Here is a 21,980-nt window from a genome sequence, read left to right on the forward strand (position 1 = left end):
GGAAAAGATGTTTGTGTCCCGGACCTCAGTGAACACGGGCTTTGATTAGTGGGTTGGGATGGTTCTGGAAACATTTCAGCATTTTCTGTGATCAAAGAACAGAGGGTAACGTCCTTCCCAAAATCTTAAAAAGCATTGGAATGAAAATCTCTATGGCAGTATGGACCAGCTGCTGCTCATAAACTGATTTACTACACATACAGCAAAAAAAAAAAAAAAAAATCATCTTTAAATCTACAAATACTGTAAATCATAGAAACGGTTGATTTTTTTTTTTTTATCTTAATTTATTATGTAATGTTCCCATCTTTAACACAGGGTTTTCATGTGTAATTCAGCCTGCTGTCTCTGTTCTTAATATTTATACATAGTACTAACAGCAACCAGTTGCATATTAATAAAGACTCAGACTGTCTGTCAGTTTCTTCAGTGTTTGACTGATTTCTTTATCAGTTCATACCTTCAAAGAGGGAAAACTGTAATAAACAAGAAGCAGAAAGTTACCAGTCAAAAACATCAATAACAGGTAAGTAGTGATACGGATCTTCATCAGTTACAATAAGGAACAACAGACCACTGAATGAATTAATGCACAATGTGTGCGTCAAGTTTTAATAATTCAGTGGCCTGTCATCAGTAATTCTGCCTTTATCACCTTCACCACAAATATGTGACCCTGGAGCACAAAACCAGTCTTACGTCGCTGGGGTATATTTGTAGAAATAGCCAAAAATACATTGTATGGGTCAAAATTATTGATTTTTCTTTTAAGCCAAAAATCATTAGGATATAAAGTAAAGATCGTGTTCCATGAAGATATTTTGTAAACTACTGTAAATATATTAAAACTTAATTTTTGATTAGTAATATGCATTGCTAAGAACTTCATTTGGACAACTTTAGAATTTCATTTGGACAACTTTAAAGGTGATTTTCTCAATATTTAGATTTTTTTGCACCCTCGGATTCTAGATTTTCAAATAGTTGTATCTCAGCCAAATATTATCCTGTCCTAACAAACCATACATCAATGGAAAGCTTATTTATTCAGCTTTGAGGTGGTGTATAAATCTCAATTTAAAAAAATTGACCCTTATGACTGGTTTTGTGGTCCAGGGTCACATATATCTATATTATAGGTCTCATTCATAAAAAACAAGCAGAATAGATATTTTGCTAATTCAACGGGTTCCTTCATTCCCTGATATGAAACTGTACAACTGCATACAAAACAAACCTTGATCAAGTTGTTCACAGAGAATGTGTTTTTGCATTCCATTGCACTGCTTTTCCATATTTTTTGTGTAAATATGTGCTAGATGGACTTGTTTGACTGTTGTGCTCGCGTGTCGAGTCTTTTTCAGTGTCTTGTGCATGACACGGCATTCTAAAACCACAATGCTCAACTTAAAACCAGTTCTGTTGTATAGCAGTGGTTTTCAATGGCTTGTCAGATTGTGTCAACCAATCAGAACTGAGAATTCAACAACATCATGGACTGATTATTGTTACCAAAAATGAAGTTGCTTTAAAAAAAATATATATGAAATTAATTAAACTGTTAGCGCTGGCATTCGTGACAGGGGCATCCTTGCAGGATTGACCCGCTCAGCTTTTCCCAAAGATACTCAATAGTTTATAAAACCCTTTGTTTTAGTGTTGTTTCTGCAGATGTGATATGTTAGTTTGTGTGACGTCACTAAGAGCATAAATAAACTTGGAGGGCAACAAAACATTTGCGTACGGCTCACTAGATCATTAGGACAACGCGAACTGAAACAGGGATGAGCTGCAGTCCTGTGGAGGTGTTTGTGTTCCTGAGCTCCCAACGGATGTCATAAAAAAAAACGCTGCTTCAGTTAGAGTCTTCATATTTCCCAAAAAGTGCTTGTTTTAGACGAGTGTCTGTCTCTAAGAAACCCACCACCAGTGAAAGCTGGTGCCATACGAGAGGCCATCAGAGGAGTTAGCGAGGACAGATTAAAAAAAAATAAGCTTCATGGTACCACCGTGTGAACACCAGAGAGAGATCATCGCAGGTCTAGCATCGATACAGTGCCTTCTGTGATTCTAATGTGAATACCATCCTGAGGGGAAAAACAGAAGACAAAAAACTGTATTTATCATATATGACTCATGAAACAGCGCTGAACGCTCAGGTGTAGGTTGATGTCACTTACAGTAAAGAGAGGAGGTTCTTTGGGGTGCGGATGAAAGCCTTTCTGAGTGCAGCTTGAGATCTCCTCCATGCCGTAGTCAGTCAGCCTGAAGTAGCCCGTCCTGTACAGGTGCACACGTCAACATCAGTATTACATCAGTGCTTCTCAAGCTTTTTGACTCTAAGGCCCCCATTTCACTTTCTTTTTTTTTTTTTTTATACACATGCTACATTTTTCTACCCAATAAAATATTTTAAAGCTCGACATCCCTAAAAAAAATGTATACTCAATATAGAAATTCTCATGGCTTTTTAGGATTATTGATTTCCATGACTTTTCCAGCTTTAGAAATCCCAGACAATCAACTAGTTTTTAGTCGTGATAACGTTTTTTTTGTTTGTTTTGTTTACTCCCAAATAGGAATTTCTCAGAATTTTCGATCCAATAAAATATTTTAGAGCTTGATATAACTAAAAAAAAACAAGTATATTCAATATAAATTCCACAACTTTTTGAGCTCTAAAAATCATAATCTGTTAGCTTCCTAGTCGTTCCAATAAACCCATTAAAACATGCTAGAGCTTGACATAATTAGAAAATTTTGCTATTCCAAAAAAATATAATATGTGACCCTGGAGCACAAAATCAGTCTTAAGTTGCTGGGGTATATTTGTAGCAATAGCCAAAAATACATTGTATGGGTCAAAATTATAGATTTTTCTTTTATGCCAAAATCATTAGGATATTAAGTAAAGATCATGTTCCATGAATATATTTTGTAAATTTCCTACCGTAAATATATCAAAAATTAATTTTTGATTAGTAATATGCATTGCTAAGAACTTCATTTGGACAACTTTAAAGGCGATTTTCTCATTATTTAGATTTTTTTTGCACCCTCAGATTCCAGATTTTGGTATCTCTGCCAAATATTGTCCTATCCTAACAAACCATACATCAATGGAAAGCTTATTTATTCAGCTCTGAGATGGTGTATAAATCTCAATTTCGAAAAATGTACACTTAAGACTGGTTTTGTGGTCCAGGGTCACATATACGCATTTGCAAGATTTTAATACAGGCCTATAATATTAAGCAAAAACATTTAAACTTTTTTTAGCTTATTTTAAACCTTGTTTGGTCTTATTTAAATTATTTAAAGTCATCTTGGTAGTGTGCTTGAATCCCAGCCCCCTGATTGAGAAGCACTGTATTGCACAGCAGAAATACAACACCTCAGAGATCATCAACAAGCAAACTATAAACTTATTACCATGCTGGACCTTACAGTGAGCAAGTGAGGTCTGACTTCACTGTTTTGTGTCTATAACACAGTTCGGGCTGAAATCTGTCTGATTCACTAATGAATGATTCAGACACTTTGAAGTTAAGTGTAATTTTGACTTAAGTGTCCAAATAGTTTTTGGGGCCACAGCATCTCACTTGTAACTGTCACTGCTGTCATGTCTCTCATGGCTGGACTTACTCGTTGAATTTGGGAGAGCAGACGATGGCGATGGACTCCGGCAGCATCATCTGGTATGAGCAGTGAGTGTGCAGGTCAACGCTGGATAGGAAGGCCGTCTGAGTGGGGTGAGTCTGTGGGGTGAGTCGGAGAGACTGTGACATCTGAATGATGACTGTAGTAAGACAACTGTATGCATCCACTGTACTAGGGCTGGGTATCCAGTTTGATACTTTTTAGACACCGACCGAATTGCCTCGATACCATAGAGCAGTGGTTCCCAACCACGTTCCTGGAGGCCCCCCAACACTGCACATTTACCATGTGTCCTTTATCTGACACACCCATTTCTGGTCTTGGAGTCTCAGCTAATAAGCTGATGATCTGAATCAGGTGTGCTTGAAAATGTGCAGTGTTGGGGGGCCTCCAGGAATGTGGTTGGGAACCACTGCCATAGAGTATCGAAAATTTTCCTGTTGTACAGTACCAAATTTCGATACCTAAGGGGTTAATCTTGTGAACGTCAGTGAGTCAGTAAGCGTGCTGCTGGCTTGATGTACATAAATCAAGTGCTGGTGATTGGCTCTGGTGAAGCATCAAGGAAAAACACTAGTTTACGCCGGTTCCGCCCAGAGATGTGGCTCATACGTGAGGCCCGACCCCCATAGATGTAATGCCGGGTTCAGACTACACAATATTTTTGTCGGTCACGATTTTGACTCCTAAAATCTTGTCGTGTCGTGGACAAGAAACATGTCAGACTACACCCATTGTCGTTTACGAATCCCCACGACACCCTATGTCAAGCAAATCGTAACAAAATCGGGCTAAAATCGTGTAGTCTGAACAGAGCATTAGGCTACATTTACACTAGTGTGCTTTTATTTTAAAACGGCGTTTAAAAATGAAAACGATCCACATTCAAACTGGTGTTTCTACTGCATTTCAGAAAAGATCTCCATCCATGCTACATAAGACAATTTATCAGATTTATACTATGCTTTTACTCACTTTAAAACCACCATTGAGTGTTTGTAATAACCTCCGATTGCGATCTAATGAGGGTTTTGGTCATATAATGTTGCTGAAATATGTTATTTGTAGCCTTTTATATCAAGCTCATCGCTACACCTGCGTAGCATTTCTCATGTAAACACACTGTATTGTTATGAAAATAGGCAGAATCTCATGAAAATCGCATACTAATCATATACTGCCGTAATCGTGTGTTTATTAGCTTCATGTTTCATCCGTAGAAATGTTTTTCTTAGTTTCTTATGTACAGAACTGAACGCAGAAGGGAATGGACGTTTGTCACAGGAGACAGGGCGAGATATGAACCCGTAAAATGATTGACAGATCATTGACTTCCTCTGAGTCAGAACAGTGATCGCAGAAGAGAAATCAGACTGAGACAGCGCTAGAAGCAGCTCATGCTCATCAGTAAATCAGTGGAAAACGAATAGAAGTGATGATTCTGTCTGAGCTATGCGTTTTGACATGAAAACGTACTAGTGTAAACATAGCCTAAAAGGTGTGGAAACTGTTTGAACTTTATTAAAACTATTTGCACTGATTAATTGTGTTGGTTACATTTTGTTCCTTATAAAACCAAAGTTTGAAGTAATGTAATCTTGTTAAAACTGATTTCATAAAACTGGTATTGGAAAAAGTATCGTTCAGGAACTGGTATCGAAGTCAAGGTATCGATATCGGTATCAATAGCGAAACTTTTTGCGCGAAACCCAGTCTACACTGTACTGACGGTCCTTTAGGAAAATGACCATTTCAATATGATTATTTCCTCATTGAGCTTTTTTTTCATCATTTTATCATTATTACATGCTATTGGATATCTGTGGTTCATATCAATTCTATAACAAGAGAAGGCAGAAGTGTGACTCACATGTATCCAGCCCAGCGTGATGAGGTCGTACTGGTCCTGCACCAGAAACAGCTCCTCTTCATTCTCTGTGTCACAGTAATCTGGACCTCCACACTGCTTCGGCACGATCACGTGCGTCACTGTAAACGCGTTCATATTCTGCAACAGGCACACAAACACTCTCCATTCAGATGTCTTAATGCACTGTATTGGTAAAGCTTATCCAAGAATTGGATTAAAGAGTTTTATCTATCTGTCTGTCTGTCTGTCTATCTGACTCAGTCTGATTAGGGTATAGGAAACAAATATCAAGTATTTCTGTGACAGGTCTCATAAGTACTAAACTACTATGCATCTATGCTATTTTACATAGTTACACTGTAGATTCTATATAGAGTGAATGTTTAAAAAAAAAAACAGGAAAAAAACTGTACAAATTTATTCGATGAACCAGTTCGTCAAATCAGACTGAACCATCTGAAACTGTTTGCAGCTCAAGCAGTATAGGTCGTCCTATTCGTCCTATTTTAGCCAATCGTTAAGTGGGGCAGTCGTGGCCTAATCATTAGAGAGTACCTACTGGTGGAAAAAGAAATCGGTGCCTATGGCAGGAGTCACGGTATTGATTTTGTGCTGCCTGATATGCTTTTTTACTCTCTAAGTGCCGGTAGCCATTGACCTACATATTATGAATCAACAGAGACCATGATTTCAGCTAAACATTTTCTGTTCTGTTCTACTGAAGAAAAAAGTCACCAACATCTAGGATGGCCTGAGGGTGAGTAAATTACCAGCGAATTTTCATTTTGGGGTGAACTATGCCTTTAACAGCTGTTTATTCAAGTTAAAATGTTTATCGCAGCTAATTTTTCATGCCAAATATTCATCTTGGTCTGACAAGCCTTCAGCGAATCATATTTGAGCTTTGTTATTGGTAACAGGGAAAATTTAGGTGGCTCGCAACATCCAAATATGGTACGAAATCATAATAAAGAAATAATAAAACATGTCAAAGTAGAGCTGCACGATTCTGGATCAATTGAGAATCACAATTTTTTTTTTGGTGTCAAATAGAGATCACAATTCTCCCACGATTCTGAACTAAACAAAATAATGTATCATTTATTAGAAGCTGTGACAAAATATTAATTGCTGCAGTCTATTTAAAAGTGTTGAATTAATTTACATGAATTATTAAAATGTTTTAAATATATATATATAGTAGTCAACATTTGAAGTGGATCAAAACCTTTAATCAAAGATGTCCTAAAACCAAAACAATACCCGTTCTTGTCTTAGGACAAGACTTTGATGAACTTCTCTGATCCAATACACAAATAATACTTTGTGGTTGAAAAGACTGTTTGTGAAGCGGTTTCTTACCTAAACATGGTAACTGCTCTCTGTGTCAGCGGCAGCGCGAACACAGATTTGAATGTTCCAGTATGACTTTTCCCAAAGATTTAATAGACACAGGCGTTGTCATTTAGAAATGAGATTGCGATCTTTTAACGATTAATTGTGCAGCTCTATCACAAAGTCATACCAGTCTCCCACAGAGTATCCCACAGGTTTCCACTGCTCTTATGGTGTTGTTATTGGCCAATCGCAGAAATTTGCTGCAAAGCTCAGCAGGAACAGCGATCTGCCGTAAACCATCAACCAATGTAGCTGAAACACAAAGAACAACTCCGTGACAACCTGATAACACAGAACTAGAGGCTGCTCTACGTCTAGTGTGGTTTGAGATCTAGCCGTACTGGTGTTGCTGAGGTGACCCGGTTTAAGTGAGCGGTCCACGGTCGGGGGTGCAGCCGAGCTGGGAGCTGACGGAGTGCTGTGATTGGCCGAGTGGTACTGCGGACTCTGAGGGGGAGTGGGGGACTCTAGGTAGGGCAGAGGGGGACCCTGGATCCCAGGGATGAGCAGTCCGTCGTCTTGGTGAGGCGCTGGTGTGTTGAACTCGTGCTCACACTGCCGGTCCTGCTGCCGGATCATCTCCTCAAACCTGCTGAACTGCTCCTGCTCCAGTTGCCTCCTCTGCATGTTCGCCACACGGTGTCTCTCCGCCTCCAGCTCTCGTTGCCGAGACAACTGCCGCTCCAGTGCTTGAGCTTCTGCACGCTGGCAGACGACAGAACCACACTCATAAGACTGACCAAGGTGAAAAAACCATATGCATCTTTAACTTTGAAATGAATTACACCAAACACGTCAGTAATGCATATAGAAAATTACTATTAGACAAATACTATTTTATAAAAAAAAAGGTTAAAAAAATAAAATAAATGAATAAATAAATAAATTTTTTTTATTTAAGGGGGTCTGAATACTTTCCGTACCCACTGTATATATGTTCATCATGGTAACTGGGGATTGGGAGGCTCTGGGGATTTTCGTGGTAATAAAAATATATTGTATATCTAGCATTATGGAATTACAATTACTAGAATTTAGGAAAAAACAAATGTCTGAATGTATTACCGTTAAAAGAATTTGGGAAATGTGTTAAATTGTCATGGAAAAAATGTGAGAACCAAAAAAAACACATGTTCTTGACAGGTTGCATCGGTTTCGCTTTTATTCCATGATAAGTTTTGGAAAAAATGCCTCACCTTTTTGCTGATAAACTCAGCATATTCTTTCTCATATCTCCTCAGTAAATGTTTCTTCAGCTGCTCTGCTTGAGGAAAAGCGGTCTCCTTTAGCTTCTGTGTGAGGAACAACATCAAAACTTAGGCAACTAACACGGTATAATGATCATTTGAGATTATCGATCTAGAGTTCACTAGACTACGTTACCCTTAAAGTCTCCTTCTTCTCAGGAATACTACACAGCTTATATTCTGGATGCTTGGGGAGCTTTTCGATGAAAAGCCTGGTGGGTTAAAAAGAACCAGAGTTAAACCTGTTGTAAGTAAACTGGACATTACCAATATTACTCACACATAACAGATGACTCCCATTTAAGTTAATTAGATACTCCACCCAAAAATAAACATTCTGTCATTACTTACTCACTCCCATGTTGTTCCCAACCCATTTGACTTTCTTTCTTTTGCAGAAAACACAAAGGAATGTATTCTGAAGAACGTTGGGAACCAAACAACATTAGAGCCAAATCATCTTTTGTGTTCCACAGATGTAAGCAAGAAAGTCACACAGGTTTGAACCAACATGAAGGTCAGTAAATGATAAAAAAAAAAAAAAGAACCTTTATTTTTTCAGTTGAAGTGTCCCTTTAAAATGCAACAGAATGAGCTAGAGCTGTGTTCAGGCCTTCTTACGTGATGTATTTGTTGTAGAGGACAAAGGCGTGCTCTGTGTTGCCCTCCTCGGCGTACACATGGGCCATGCGGATCACCTCCATGCCCGAGCGGAAGTATCGGCGGAGGGGCACTGCTTCATTCATGTCCACAGCCATGCCCTTCTTGGTCAAGGCCCGCACCCGTTCATCCGGGGTCAAACTCACATCGGCGTGGTCCAACATCATGCGGTCAGCGTCCTCAATCTAAGCCTTCAACCCCGTGACACAAACGAGAACACGTTACAGACAAAACTGGATTTCTCTTGCACTTTTGAATGAAAGAATTTAGTAGATTTACTATGCAACTACATCAACTTAATGAATGACACATTCGTTTACGTATAAAAGTCTTAAAGGTACAGTAGCAAACTTCATGCATTCTTACACTAGTGAGTATAATATTAACTACTAAGTAGTGAACAAGTAATACTATTTACTCTGCTGGACCGAATAAAGATTAAATAAAGTGTCTGATACAGCTTCAAACACTTTTAAAAACTCACTTTACAATATTTTGCATCATATCGCAAAATAACCAACAGCTGGGGTCGCCTTTATTGATTTATTTTTTAAAATATGTGAATTGTTATGGTATGCATGATGATTATCCATGAATATGTGCAGCTAGCTGGCTAATATTAGATAATAAAGTCTTACCGTGGTAATAATGACAGTCTCTGTCTTTCAGATCACAATCACATGAGCTGGGGAAACTCGTCCATCGCCTTTAACTGTATTTCACGGGAATAAAGGCGAGTTAAACGGCGTTATATGGCTCTGCCTCCATCCTTTTCGCTGTAATCTCCTCCAGCACTCACTCACTTCCTCTTTCAGTGTGACGCAAACTAACAGCCGCTCTCAGATCAGTCTGCTCTCCCTCTGTTGCAGGGTTGCCAGGTTTTCACAACAAAACCCGCCCAATGGGGGTCCTCCGGTAAAAATCCCGTTCCGGGGGGTAAAATACAAGTTTTTTGGCGTTACTCCCTTGATACAATTCGCATTCCAGGGGCTAAATATCACGTTATTGGGTTCGTTTCAACCCGCGGCAACAGTGTTAAAGTAGCCGCGGGAAAACCGCGGACCTGGCAACACTGCGGCGATAATACAGACGCTGCTGTTTTCACGCTCACGGTCCGATCGATCAGATTCAAGGTGTGTCAGTTAATATGTGACTGATGAACTTTTTACTGTTTACTTAGTGTCATTAACCCAGGAAGCATTCTTAAATAAATAATTTCTGTTGTTGTTGTTGTTATTATTATTAGTAGTAGAATTAATCGACTTGTTGCTGTCGTTAAACAACAACAACAACAACATATTATGTTACAATGAATGTATTAATAAATGAGAAAATAATGCAAAATATAGACATTTTGATAGCGATCTCAGACTTGTAAGCCACACTGTAGTAAAAGTTACTATTTTATGACAGTAAGTAAGGTCTGTATTGCTGCACTGGATTCAGTTCAGATGTTTTTAATGATCAGATCCGTTTTTTATCAAATGACAGAATGCAGTTAATTATTAAACTATTACACATTATATTTTAGAGTTTTTTTTTTTATTTTATTTTAATGCTGACATTTAGTGCTCTTCAACTGCACGCACAAAGGCGCTGGCGCGCGCTGTAGCCTGTATCTTTTCATATCAAAGCGCGAAATAAACTACGTGCATGCAATGTCGTGGTCAGTTAAGTCATGAAGTTACCAAAAAGGCGATTAAAGCTGCCTTAAAACTGTGCATGCATGTAATATATTTTATATGAGTCACATTTACTGTAATGTTTAATGGCTATAGTCAATGGTTAAATATTGGGGGGGTAATTTTATAGATAAATCAGTATTGGTATCATTGATACTGGCCTTCAGTTATAAAAAAGATGCCATTAAACAAATATTTTAAAAATATATACTGTCTTTATGTTGTTTGTACATTAATTTGAAGATTGAATGTGAAATTATTGCAATATAAAAGTATATTTAAAAACTTTAATGTTAGGTGGGATTAATCGCGATTAATTTCAGAAAAATGTGCGATTAATTAGTAATTTTTTTAAATCGATTGACAGCACTAATATATATATATATATACTGTATATGAAGTTTTTTATTTTTCACTTTCAGTTAATGTTCAGGTGACAAGAAGAGACCAGTCAGAGGAAAAATCAAACCTTTATTCAATTTCTTTTCAGAGTAGAAAGAATATCACTTGTGAAAAAGTTGCAATAGTGGTAAGGATTGACCACAGTAAATAGGTAAGTTAAACAACCTTCATATATTTTTTCCCAAGTAATAATTCAAAATAGGTCCTGAATTTCAAGAAAAATGGTTGTGCAAAGCCACTGGTTAAATGTCAAATCATCAATCACAGTCTTAACCGAGAATACAGCGGGAATCACAGTATAGGCACACAACAGGAGTGTGATAGTTGTTGTACATCGCACCAAAAATATATTTCCCACAATATTTCCAATTTTTTGGATTAAGGGGAGTATGAGTATATATCCATTTGTTTCTCATTTCTGGGCATTATCTAGAATTGGCACAGGAATTTTCATAAATCAAGTGTGGGTAATTATAATACTACTGTACACCAAAAACAATCGTCTTTAAATGCATCATTGACTACTGCAAACAACAATGGTGTTTTCTTCATCAGATAAAAAGTGGATTGACTCCAGAACTGGATGGCTTCATTCAACATTAAAGTCACTTGAGTCAAAGCTTTTAGAAGAATGAAAAGTGCAACTTGTCAGAATCAGGGCTGTAGGTTTTTTTTTTTTGTCAAAGTGTCCAGGTGCAGTCCATTTAGAAAACCACAACTGCACCACTGACTGACAAATTCAAATACAAATACAAGTAATTTCAACAGACTCAAACACCTCTCGCGTCATAGATGGAGAGCATACTGTACGCAATTAAAACAAAAAATCTATCAATGATCAGAAACATTAAAACACAGCAGGGCTGACTGATAAAGATTATTTTTAGGCCATGGTGTTACCTTAAATAATTTCCGGCTTTTATTGCTTTAAATCCAAATAAATGATAGTCATTTTTGGTGAAGAAAAATTACATTGAACCAAAACTATAAATACATTTCTTTCCGACACATTATTTTTGTTGTTGGAGCAATGAAAAGGGCAAGTATGAATCTAAACTACTGGTCTGGCTGGGTTAGCAAATAAAATCCTTTTTGTTGAGCCCTTCAAAGCTGATTTAGCAGATAAGATGCATTCATAGTGTTTAGAACATCTTTAACGTAGGAACAAACGCTTGCTGCTTCTTTTCTAGTCCACACCTGTAGAAATAACTTCATGTCCCATAAATGTGTGCGGTCAGCTTCAAGTGGTACAGCAGCGCTCAGAACAATTCAAAACTCAATCATTCCCAATCTCCCATAAAACATCATTCAAGCAGCCAACATATACTTTACAAATATGCATATCTTTTTCTTCTGTATTACCCATTTCGCCCAGCAATAAATTGAGAAAAGGAAAAAACAAAGAAAACCACGTAACTCTACCAAAAAAGGCTCGGTAATTAAACAGAACGAGAGGCTACAGAACCAACATCTACAATATGTACCGCTACAGCGAATTTCAATTATGAGTTTGTAACACTCTAAACCTAAATGAAGATCATCCCAGAAATTTTAGAGCTACAATAGACATTGTCTTCAACATACCTGACATGCTATGGATGGATGAGAATTTGTCATCATTAATATCATTTTGGATGAATTAGTGACAGCTGCTGTGCAGTGTTTATGAGTGGTGATATATGCCTCATTATGGATAATTCAAGTTTCAAAATCAGTTCAAATATTTCGATTCCACCACCGCTGACTCGTCTGACTGGATTTTCTCACTGGAAAACAGAATACAGAACACAATATAATTTCATTTCAAATATAAGACAATTGATTGGTCTAAAAATGTCCACTGAGGCAGAAACTGTAACATAATGTAATAAAGTGGCAACAGATGTTTTCTTTATTAGACGTTTTATTTGATTAAGGGTGTACTCACAGACTCGCGAGCAGGCGGGATTATGCAAATGTGTTACCCAGTGACGTATACCGGTAACAGGCAAAAGATTCGAAAATATGACGACTCGTTAAGACGATTCAGAATCGACTCTCTCTTTTGAGAGACAATATCTTTATTTACGTATCATGCACTTTTTTGATTAACAACTTTGCAGATTGTTTTCATTTAAGGATAGCTACGTTATAAACGGCAAAAGAGATATTTTTCAAAAACCCATATGACCTGCTCTTTAAGCAATGAGAAGGGTTTGGCCTGATGGTGGAAAAGTGGCTATAGTTAGAAAAGCGAAATCAGTGCTGTTCTTATGATTTCAATCACGTATTATTATTGCAGTTCCTAATTAGGTTACATTCAACAAAGAGCGAGGAGCTTTTTATTTACTTGCCATAGCCGAGTTTAACTCGCATTTGGGTTAATGATAAATAAGAGTGTAAATGACAAAGACAAGGAAATAGCTTAAAACATTCGCTTCACAATATTTTGAAAACATTTTTTAACATTAAGAATTTTAGCATTATCTAAAATTCCACATTTTCGCAAAATTTAATGTGGTATAACCAAGTAAAAAGTGACATATAATCATAATAATGACATCTTTTCCTTGAGCACCTTGAATATATGTGAGAATACATTTAAGTTTTTATAATACAAATATTTTTTTATCAGTCTTTTTGCAAATAATAAAAGTTTTGGGGAGATGCACCACTCTGCATTTAATTTCTAAACATTTCCTTTTCATTAAAAGGTCAAATAATCTGATATAGACTTATTGACATTGAAATACAGTCATCATGAGTGTTTACACGGGTCCTCTCTATGATATCATTTCCTGTTTTATGTTTTTTATTGCATTTTGTTTCCATGCATGTTGGTCACACAACATGACTGATTTAGTGGACTACAGTTTTTCAAATACTAATAAGCGGTTTTGTTAAACATTTAAAAGCTTTATTAAACTACTTAAGGTTTTATTATTATATTTTTCTTTTATCATGATATCATGACAGTTATATCACCCTGGAAATTTTTCCTTTATGCTCAATGAATTTTATGCAAATGAATTTTAATTTTGAAAAAATGTGCATAGAAAAAGTGTCATTATGTAGTTTTTTTTATATAAATTAATAGATATGGAGTGTTAACTCGCTGTGTATATGTAATGCTACTTACATGCTGCTCGAGTTTGTGGTAATCTGATGTCTTGGGTCTCCGTGTGCCTCTTGATCTCCGGCCCTCAACGACGAAGGCAATAATCTGCAGGCGAAGGCGAAATAAAGAACTGTCATTTAATTGCCACTTGACATCTTTAAAATACAAAAAACGACAAACACGAGTCTCTAGGATGTACAAACAGACCCACTAACCTTGCGCTTGTTGTGACTTGCGATATACAGCACAGCCACCAGTATAACGGCACAGACCAGATAGGCAAAGAAGTGGCTGTTCTCTGCATTCTCTGATTGAACATTTTGCTTGCCATCGTCCTTCTTTCCTGTTTTGCTGTTAGATGTATCCTGTTCATTTGAAGGTTCACCAGCATTATGGTGAACACCACCTTTACCTTCAGCCGCTTCATCAAAGTCATTTTGTTTGGCTTCATCGTCTGTAGGGTTCTCAGGTGTGGTCATCATCTCTACACTCTTGTCATCCATTTCATCTCCACCTTCTTCAGAAGGTTCAGGGTTACTACTGTCATCAACCTCATTTTGGTCAGCTGTGGCTGGCTTTTCACCTTTTTTACCACTTGGTAAAAAATCATCTTCTTTATTTTGTTTCTCTGTGGTCGTCTTCTCTTTAACCTTACCATCTGCTTTTGGTGCACCTACATCAGGTTTACCAGCGTCATCGTCTTTTTTATTTTGGTCAAGTGTGGGCGGCTTGTCTTCGCCCTTTCCTTCATTGTTTGACACATCTTTTGTAACAGTTTCCGGGATTGTGTTTTCATCATCTGCTATATTGGGGACAGGTAGGGTTTGATTATTTCCATCTTTTGCAGCATTATTTTCGCTATCAAGAATAGCTTCAAGAATTTGAGGGTTTTTAACCTCTTTATTACCGTCAGATGTGTTTGTATTTTCTTCATTTGCGGTTTCAACCACTGTGTTCACAGGATCATCATTCTTTGATGTGCTGGCGTCATTACTTTTTGGCCCATTTGCTGATGTGCTCTGCAAAACAGCTGTACCTTCATCTGTGTCCAGTTGCTTAGGAGTTGTATTGGAGCAAACTGGAAAATACCACAAAAATCACAATAAAATCTTGGGCATAACGCACAGTTTAAGCCTATAATATCATCAAAACACCAAATGAAGGAATATCTTTTGAAAGAATCGTATCCCATTTCTCTAGTAGAGTTCCTCAGACTTGCAGAATCAATGCCAAAGCGCATTTCATTTCTTCTGGTGGCCCCAACACTTTACTAAGACACTTCATGTTGGTTTTCACTTAAATTTTTCATCGGTCTGTATATTTTTACTGATTTATGAAGATAATATACAGTAAACAGGGAATACACACGCATATATGGCAACATGTAAACAAAGGCGACTTCAAGCAGGAAGTCACTCCTATTTAAGTACATTTCTAAAGCAGGAATGTGGTTCATCCAGACACTCTTTACCACCTCGGCCCCTGTCACGCATGGCAAAAGTGGGGAAAACGTCGCACTTTAGCTTAATAATTAGCCAACAACATGTAGAATAATAGTAGAGATTGTCTTTTCATTTCCAAATACAGTGCGCACGAGGACAGGGATTTAGATGTAAAAAAAAAAAAAAGGATTTAGATGTAAACACGTTACGAGGTATATCAATCTATAATATCGTCCCTCAGCCCCACAAACACCATCTAACAGTATAACTAGAGGAATACATTGACTCACCTTGATGCAAGCAAAGCAAAACTATGAACAGCGCTGTTAAGCGAATCATGGCTTCAGTCAGTGATACAGTGACACATGAGATTGACAAAACGCCGACGCGATTCCGGTAACGTTACAGACACTTCCGTGTTTACACACGAAACCCCCGAGGTTTGATGTAAAACGCGGACCGGAATCACTTACCTGTAACAGAGAATTTAGTATTTATTATTACCCTGCCCAAAAAGACCATAAACATTGCAGATAAAATCTGAAGTAACAATTAATTTACATACACATATCTTAAAAACTAATCCTGTGTGACTGATGCGCTTCAAATCGGGTGATTTTAGGTCAAGGTTTCAGCTGTCAGTCAATGATGGCGGCTCGAACACTTCCGGTGGCTTCAGCGCCTGATGCAGTCATTATAGAGGCTAGTGTTTTTATGTTGGTCTCTAGTACCATCAAAACCATTATAAAGCACAATAATTTTTTTATTTTATTAATTAAATAAAATAATTAATAAAATTTAAAAACAGCAATTTTTTCTATTGCTGTTTTATGAACAAGAGAACAGAATTAAACCACACTGACAAACATTAAGACATTTATTTAAAAAAATATTTAGAAAATAACAGTGATGGACATTTTTTGATAGCCTAATTACTGAACATGGCAAATTAGATGAGAAAATAGGCCTATCTATCTGATATGAGAGAGGGAATAAATGTGCTTAAAGGCATAGTTCACCCCAAAATTAAAATGGTCATAATTTACTCACCCTAAAGTTGTTCCAAATCTGGATGAGTTTCCTTCATCTGTTGAAAACAAAGGAAGATATTTTGAATAATGGCGGTGACTAAACAGTTTCTGCTCCCCATTGACTTCCATAGTATATTTTTTTCCATACTATGGAAGTCAATGGAGGCCAACAATTGTTTGGACTTCTAAATTTCTCTTCTTGCTTTTTTTTATTTCAAATTCCTAAACATTATTCCAGATGTGGCCAACTGAGTTTGAACTGACATGAGTTTGAACATGAACTGATATGGAGGTAATTCTAAAATTGCGAACGTCCTACTAATTCCAGCTATCTTCCACCAGAGGCCACCAGAGATTTCCCCAAACCTTCAACTACACAGCACCTCACCAAAACCAGTCCTCCTAATGGGAGTGCTCTCTTTCAGGATGAAAACACCCACATCCGCGGGGAGTGACATGTCACTGAATGTTTCGATGAGTATAAAAATGATGTGAAATGATGTGTTAGCAGAACAGGGAAGTCTATGGAGTGACTAACAAACGCAGGACATTGCTTTTCTTTTTGTTTGTTTGTTTGCTTGTTTTCTTTTCTTTTGCGTCTTTTTGTTTTATTTTGTTTTGTTTGTTTTTATGTATTGTTTTTTGTTTGTTTTCTTTTTGTTTTGTTTTGCTTGTTTTTGTTTTGTTTGTTTTTATGTTTTGTTTCGTTTTGTTTTTTGCTTGGTTTTGTTTAGTGTTTTGTTTTGTTTTGATTGTTTTTGTTTAGTGTTTTTCTTTTCTTTTTTGTTACAACTATTCACACAGCATATAGTTTCTAGCTTCGTTATCATGATCACAGCCAGGTAATATGGACATCAGTGCTTTCTGCATGTCACCTATAGTGAGGTTTACAAGACAAAAATCGGAGATGCAAGTAGAGTCTGGACTGTAAAGGGCAGTGTAAGACCATGAATTTGTTAAAAGCCTTTTGTTCACTGAACTAAAAAATTGTCTAAATTACATCACCAATTCAGCTTTCCCCCCCCAATGCAGCTCTCCCTTTTCCTCTTTCTCTAACTCTTAAGAATATGACCCTTTCAATTAGGCTGTATTAAACTTCAAATGCATCAAGAAATATGAATGTGATCAGTCAGTTATTTTTAATTAACCACCTCGTTCATCACTAAAGTGAACACAATGTTAGAGAGAGTGAAATGATTTTAAAACTGTTTGAAGTTCAGCTCAGAACTCAGAGCATGCATTGATAGGACTCTCTAGAGACGGACTCGAGCTCCTCCTGCAGGAGCAGAGAACAGAACAGAACAGACTCTGAATGAGCAGACCGAGGGCCAGACTCACACAAAACACCACGCCAAATTCACAGATATGGCTTGAACGTGTTCCTGAGGAGAACACAAACCCAGAAGACTGAATGTTAGAAAGCAGAGTGGTCCAGCAGATAGAATGCTTTCTAGTGTCTCTTTCACAGCAGATGTCCTCTTTAATTTTAATAACAAAACTCAATGCTTTATGTTTCTCCAAGTCTTATGTCTGGGTTCTTAAAGGAATAGTTTAGTCAAAATGAAACTTCTCTCATGCAGTTCCAAACCCGTATGTCTCTCTGCCTTCTGTGGAACACAAAGATTTTGCCGATTTTTCATGTTTTGCTTCCATTAGATGGGAAAGCGCAGCATTTTCTTTTGTGCTCCACACCGAAAGTCATACGGGTTTGTTACAACATGAGGGTGAGTAAATGACTTCTCTTTTTTGGCAAAAACTGACTCCCACCAAACATAAACGCATTTGTTTTTTGTCAGACCACGTGCGTGAGATTATCTTTCCAATGTAAATATGTTCTACAGCAAAACGGTTGGCCTAATCTTTATCTTGTATGGCCTTAACGACTGTCATGAATAATTTGTCACAGCGACCAAAGATCTTGCACAACATGCAAATCTTGTTAATGTTAATCAGTGTTTTACTCCTCAGCTGGAGACAAAAGCCCTGCAGCCTCAAATAGTCCACCAGGCCTAATCGTAGTCCTGACATTTAGTACTACTGAATACGATCCCTCTTACTCTTCATCTGAGTTTCCTTCTTTAAGGTCAAATGGTCGTAAATAAAACATTAAGAGGCGGTCTTGGGCGCGCGGCCAGGTGATACCTGTCTTCACGAGGAGCTGCCAGCTGACACACTGCCAAATGTAATGAGAGTGTTGATCAAACAATCAATGAATATGTTAGCAGGAACGCACCTACTGTAACTGTCCATCACTGCACACGGCAAGAGACGTTGCTGTTACCTTCAGGTGGAACAACTTACAGAAAGGGCCAGTCATAGCCTACATGCTGTTCTCACTGTGACCTCCTTCATTTGGAGGAGTGAGTCTTTAATAATCTGATGTGGCCAGTTGGAGACAGCAGGAGACCTTCTCCTTTGTGAAGTAACCTACAGGTGGAACAACTAATGGAAAGGATTTTAAGGCTAAGAAAGCCCAAATATAATTTCCCACTTACTAGTAGAGACCCCCTTCCAAAATTATAAAAGCAGCTCTATATTTTCATGTATAAAACCTCATTTGTGTGAGAAAAGTATTGTTTGTTATTATAGAGATTAAATGTTTTTGTTTCATTATTATTAGGGCTGGGTAAAAAATATCGATATCTCGATATTAATCGATTCTCATTTTTACGGAACGATATCGATTCTTAAATCCCAAGAATCGATTAGTCTAGCCTGTTTTCAGTTAACGGACAGAACGTTGAAGGGAACTTCCCATCCAATATATCGCAATAAGCATTGTTCTTTGGTACTTTTAATATGAAACAAAGTCTCAGATTTCAAATGTTGTCCATTGTATTGCAGTATTCAAACAATAAATGCCATTTTGGCGCTGTTTAATGTGGAGTGACAGATCGCTGTAGCGCCTCAGTTCAATAAAAGCGGCAGCGCAAGGCGCACGTGAACTGATCATCTCCTCCACATTAATACCAGTTTCAGCACAAAATAAACATGACTAAACATCCGAAGGTAAGTTAAAAGAAAGAGTACAACTTTACAATCCGTATCCTGCCTCATGTAGTCGCTCAATCAGTGTTTCAGCCGGCGCTGTTTAATGTGGAGTGACAGATCGCTGTAGCGCCTCAGTTCAACAGACGCCGCAGCGCGATGCGCACGTGAACTAATCATCTCCTCCACATTAATACCAGTTTCAGCACAAAATAATCATGACTAAACATCCGAAGGCAAGTTAAAAGAAAGAGTACAACTTTACAATCTGTATCCTGTCTCATGTAATCGCTCAATCTGTGTTTCAGCCGCGCAAAGACGCCAATATAACGGCTTGTAAACAATATGTGTCAAGTAATGTCACATTTACCTCAGAAAAACATATTCGGTGACCATAAACTCATTAGTTCCATCAGCTTATTAGTCAGATAGAAAAATAAACTGTAAATTTCGTTTCTTTTTTCCCCCTACTCTCTATTAATGTTAAATACATAAACCTGAAGAGAAACTTTTTCAGTTCAGTTCGGATCAGGGTTATTATAGTTTACTAAATCTGAAACAACAACAACAACACTTTCACCACTTGAAATAAAATAAACTTTTGTCAAATAAAATATATATAAAATCCTTATTCTATTTCATCTGTTGTCGAGGCAATATTTTAATTTTCATTTAGTTTAACTTGATGTGCTAAAATAAATACAATTAAAACTGAAACAAAAATTAAGAAAAATATACTGTAAAAATGGATATGATCAGTAAGCCATGTTTTTACATTAGTTTAACACATTAAAATAAGTTGAACAATTTCATAAGTATATGAGATTCAGCTCGAGTTTTAAGTCAGTTTAATATAAATGAAGTTGATTACTTAAAAATTTAAGGCAGCAATTAAACATAAGTTTCTAAGTTGTAAGTAGTTAACATTTTTTTAACAGTGATACAGGAATATATATAAAAAAACAATAAAAATGACAAAACAACAAAAAAACTAAAACTTTAAAATTAAACTGAAAGCAAAATATAACCATATAAAATAATACAAAATATTAAAAACTATAACAATATCTCAGTGGTATTAAAATAACACTGATCCAGATTTATTTGTAAAGTGTTTTTCACTGTAAATATTGTTCTAAAGCAGTGCTATAAAATGACTGCATTTTATTAATTAGTTGACTGATTTTTGTGTGCGTGTGTGTTAACACATTGACAGGCCTAAAATAAAATTTTGTAAAAATATGAAACCCCATTATACTGATAATAGATGTAGATTCTTATTATATATAGTTCATATACACAACCAGTCAAATGTTTGAACACACTCGACTGAATTTATGTTTCTCATGAGCTTAAATACTTGTGATAAGGCTTCAGCGTAAATGTATGCAATGTAATTTGTTATTATACATATTTTTTTTAAACGAGTGAGTCTGCAAGTGTGCAGCATATATGTTATCATATATCTTTCAATATTGTGTAAAAAGCATCCCAGGATGCAACTCACGAGAATGAACTCAAATAAGAGAGGTTTGATGTGTTTATCTAAAATCATTAACATTTTAAACTTCTTACTTTATTCATATGAAGAAACAAAATGAGTGTTTGGAGGTCTCTTCTGAATCCACACCACGGCTCGGAGCTGAATAAAGACTAGATATAAACTGTCTGTGAACTTGACATTACTCTTCCTGTGCACCGTTTCTATGAATCGTCAAGTTCAAGCATTCAGTCCTGAAATAGAGACATGTTTTCAGCTTCGCTTTATAGAACATTATTGATGAAGCCATGAAAGGCTACAGAACCTGAAGTCTTATTCATGTTCGGTCTTCAGTTCCTGTCATGACACAATACAACCGTTTTCATCAATCACAAACCCGTCTCCGATTCTTACATCCGCAACAACCACATCTGAATCGACTGGTCAGTTAGCCAGCGAACTGAAAATGACGTTGTTCCTCCTCTTTCAGAGGCTGACAATCAGGCCGTGGTCTATTAATTTGGCTTTGCACTCAAGCTGATTTATGTATTCTTTTGTCTTAATATTGATTGTCGGAGTAGAGGAATGTAAACACAATGTCAAGTGATTCAGACACATCAAAGGCCGAACCTGGCACGGATTCAAGATCAAAGCCGGGCCCACCGGCAGACGCTTGGCCAGGGGCCAGTGCGCTCTAATGAGCTGAATTAACATACTAATTCTGACCTTGTGAGGAGCAGACAGATGTCTCTTATGAGAGAGAGAGTTCAGCGCACACTTCTTTGTTTAGTACACACATTTAAAGAGGAAGGTCTCCTGCTGTCTCCTGCCAGCCGCATCTGATTATTAAAGACGCAATCCTTCAAATGAAAGAGATCACAGATGTGTGAGGGGCTAAATGTTAGGCAATGTATGATTTAAAAAAAAAAAATCATAGCATGTTATTTACCAAAAACATTTGTCAATAGAAGAGTTAAACAAGTGTAGTATACATTATATATATATATATATATATATATACAT

The 21,980-nt window shown here is 37.0% G+C and overlaps 2 protein-coding genes across 4 annotated transcripts; both read right to left on the bottom strand.

The window, feature by feature from the left end:
- Positions 1 to 13: 13 nt before the first annotated feature.
- On the bottom strand, positions 14 to 9,022 carry LOC107721092 (STAM-binding protein-like A). 2 transcript variants are annotated; one of them, XM_016528952.1, is made up of 10 exons: positions 8,797 to 9,022; positions 8,312 to 8,387; positions 8,125 to 8,220; positions 7,270 to 7,633; positions 7,056 to 7,180; positions 5,531 to 5,668; positions 3,646 to 3,758; positions 2,181 to 2,280; positions 2,010 to 2,087; positions 14 to 85 (listed from the first exon to the last, which is right to left on the bottom strand). In XM_016528952.1, the coding sequence occupies exons 1-9, from the start codon at positions 9,000 to 9,002 to the stop codon at positions 2,031 to 2,033; spliced, it is 1,275 nt and encodes a 424-aa protein (XP_016384438.1). In that variant the 5' UTR covers positions 9,003 to 9,022; the 3' UTR covers positions 14 to 85; positions 2,010 to 2,030. The 2 variants fall into 2 exon arrangements, with proteins under 2 accessions (XP_016384438.1, XP_016384439.1); XM_016528953.1 differs by having other exon boundaries at positions 40 to 85; positions 2,007 to 2,087.
- A 2,568-nt stretch (positions 9,023 to 11,590) lies between these two features.
- On the bottom strand, positions 11,591 to 16,114 carry LOC107721094 (trans-Golgi network integral membrane protein 2-like). 2 transcript variants are annotated; one of them, XM_016528955.1, is made up of 6 exons: positions 16,024 to 16,114; positions 15,749 to 15,931; positions 14,924 to 15,094; positions 14,232 to 14,818; positions 14,038 to 14,121; positions 11,591 to 12,685 (listed from the first exon to the last, which is right to left on the bottom strand). In XM_016528955.1, exons 2-6 carry the CDS (start codon positions 15,795 to 15,797, stop codon positions 12,683 to 12,685), a joined length of 894 nt encoding a protein of 297 aa, XP_016384441.1. In that variant the 5' UTR covers positions 15,798 to 15,931; positions 16,024 to 16,114; the 3' UTR covers positions 11,591 to 12,682. The 2 variants fall into 2 exon arrangements, with proteins under 2 accessions (XP_016384441.1, XP_016384440.1); XM_016528954.1 differs by having other exon boundaries at positions 14,232 to 15,094.
- Positions 16,115 to 21,980: the final 5,866 nt, after the last annotated feature.

This window comes from Sinocyclocheilus rhinocerous, unplaced genomic scaffold (assembly GCF_001515625.1).
Source record: "Sinocyclocheilus rhinocerous isolate Xijiao unplaced genomic scaffold, SAMN03320098_v1.1 scaffold451, whole genome shotgun sequence".
NCBI classification, from domain to species: Eukaryota; Metazoa; Chordata; class Actinopteri; order Cypriniformes; family Cyprinidae; genus Sinocyclocheilus; species Sinocyclocheilus rhinocerous.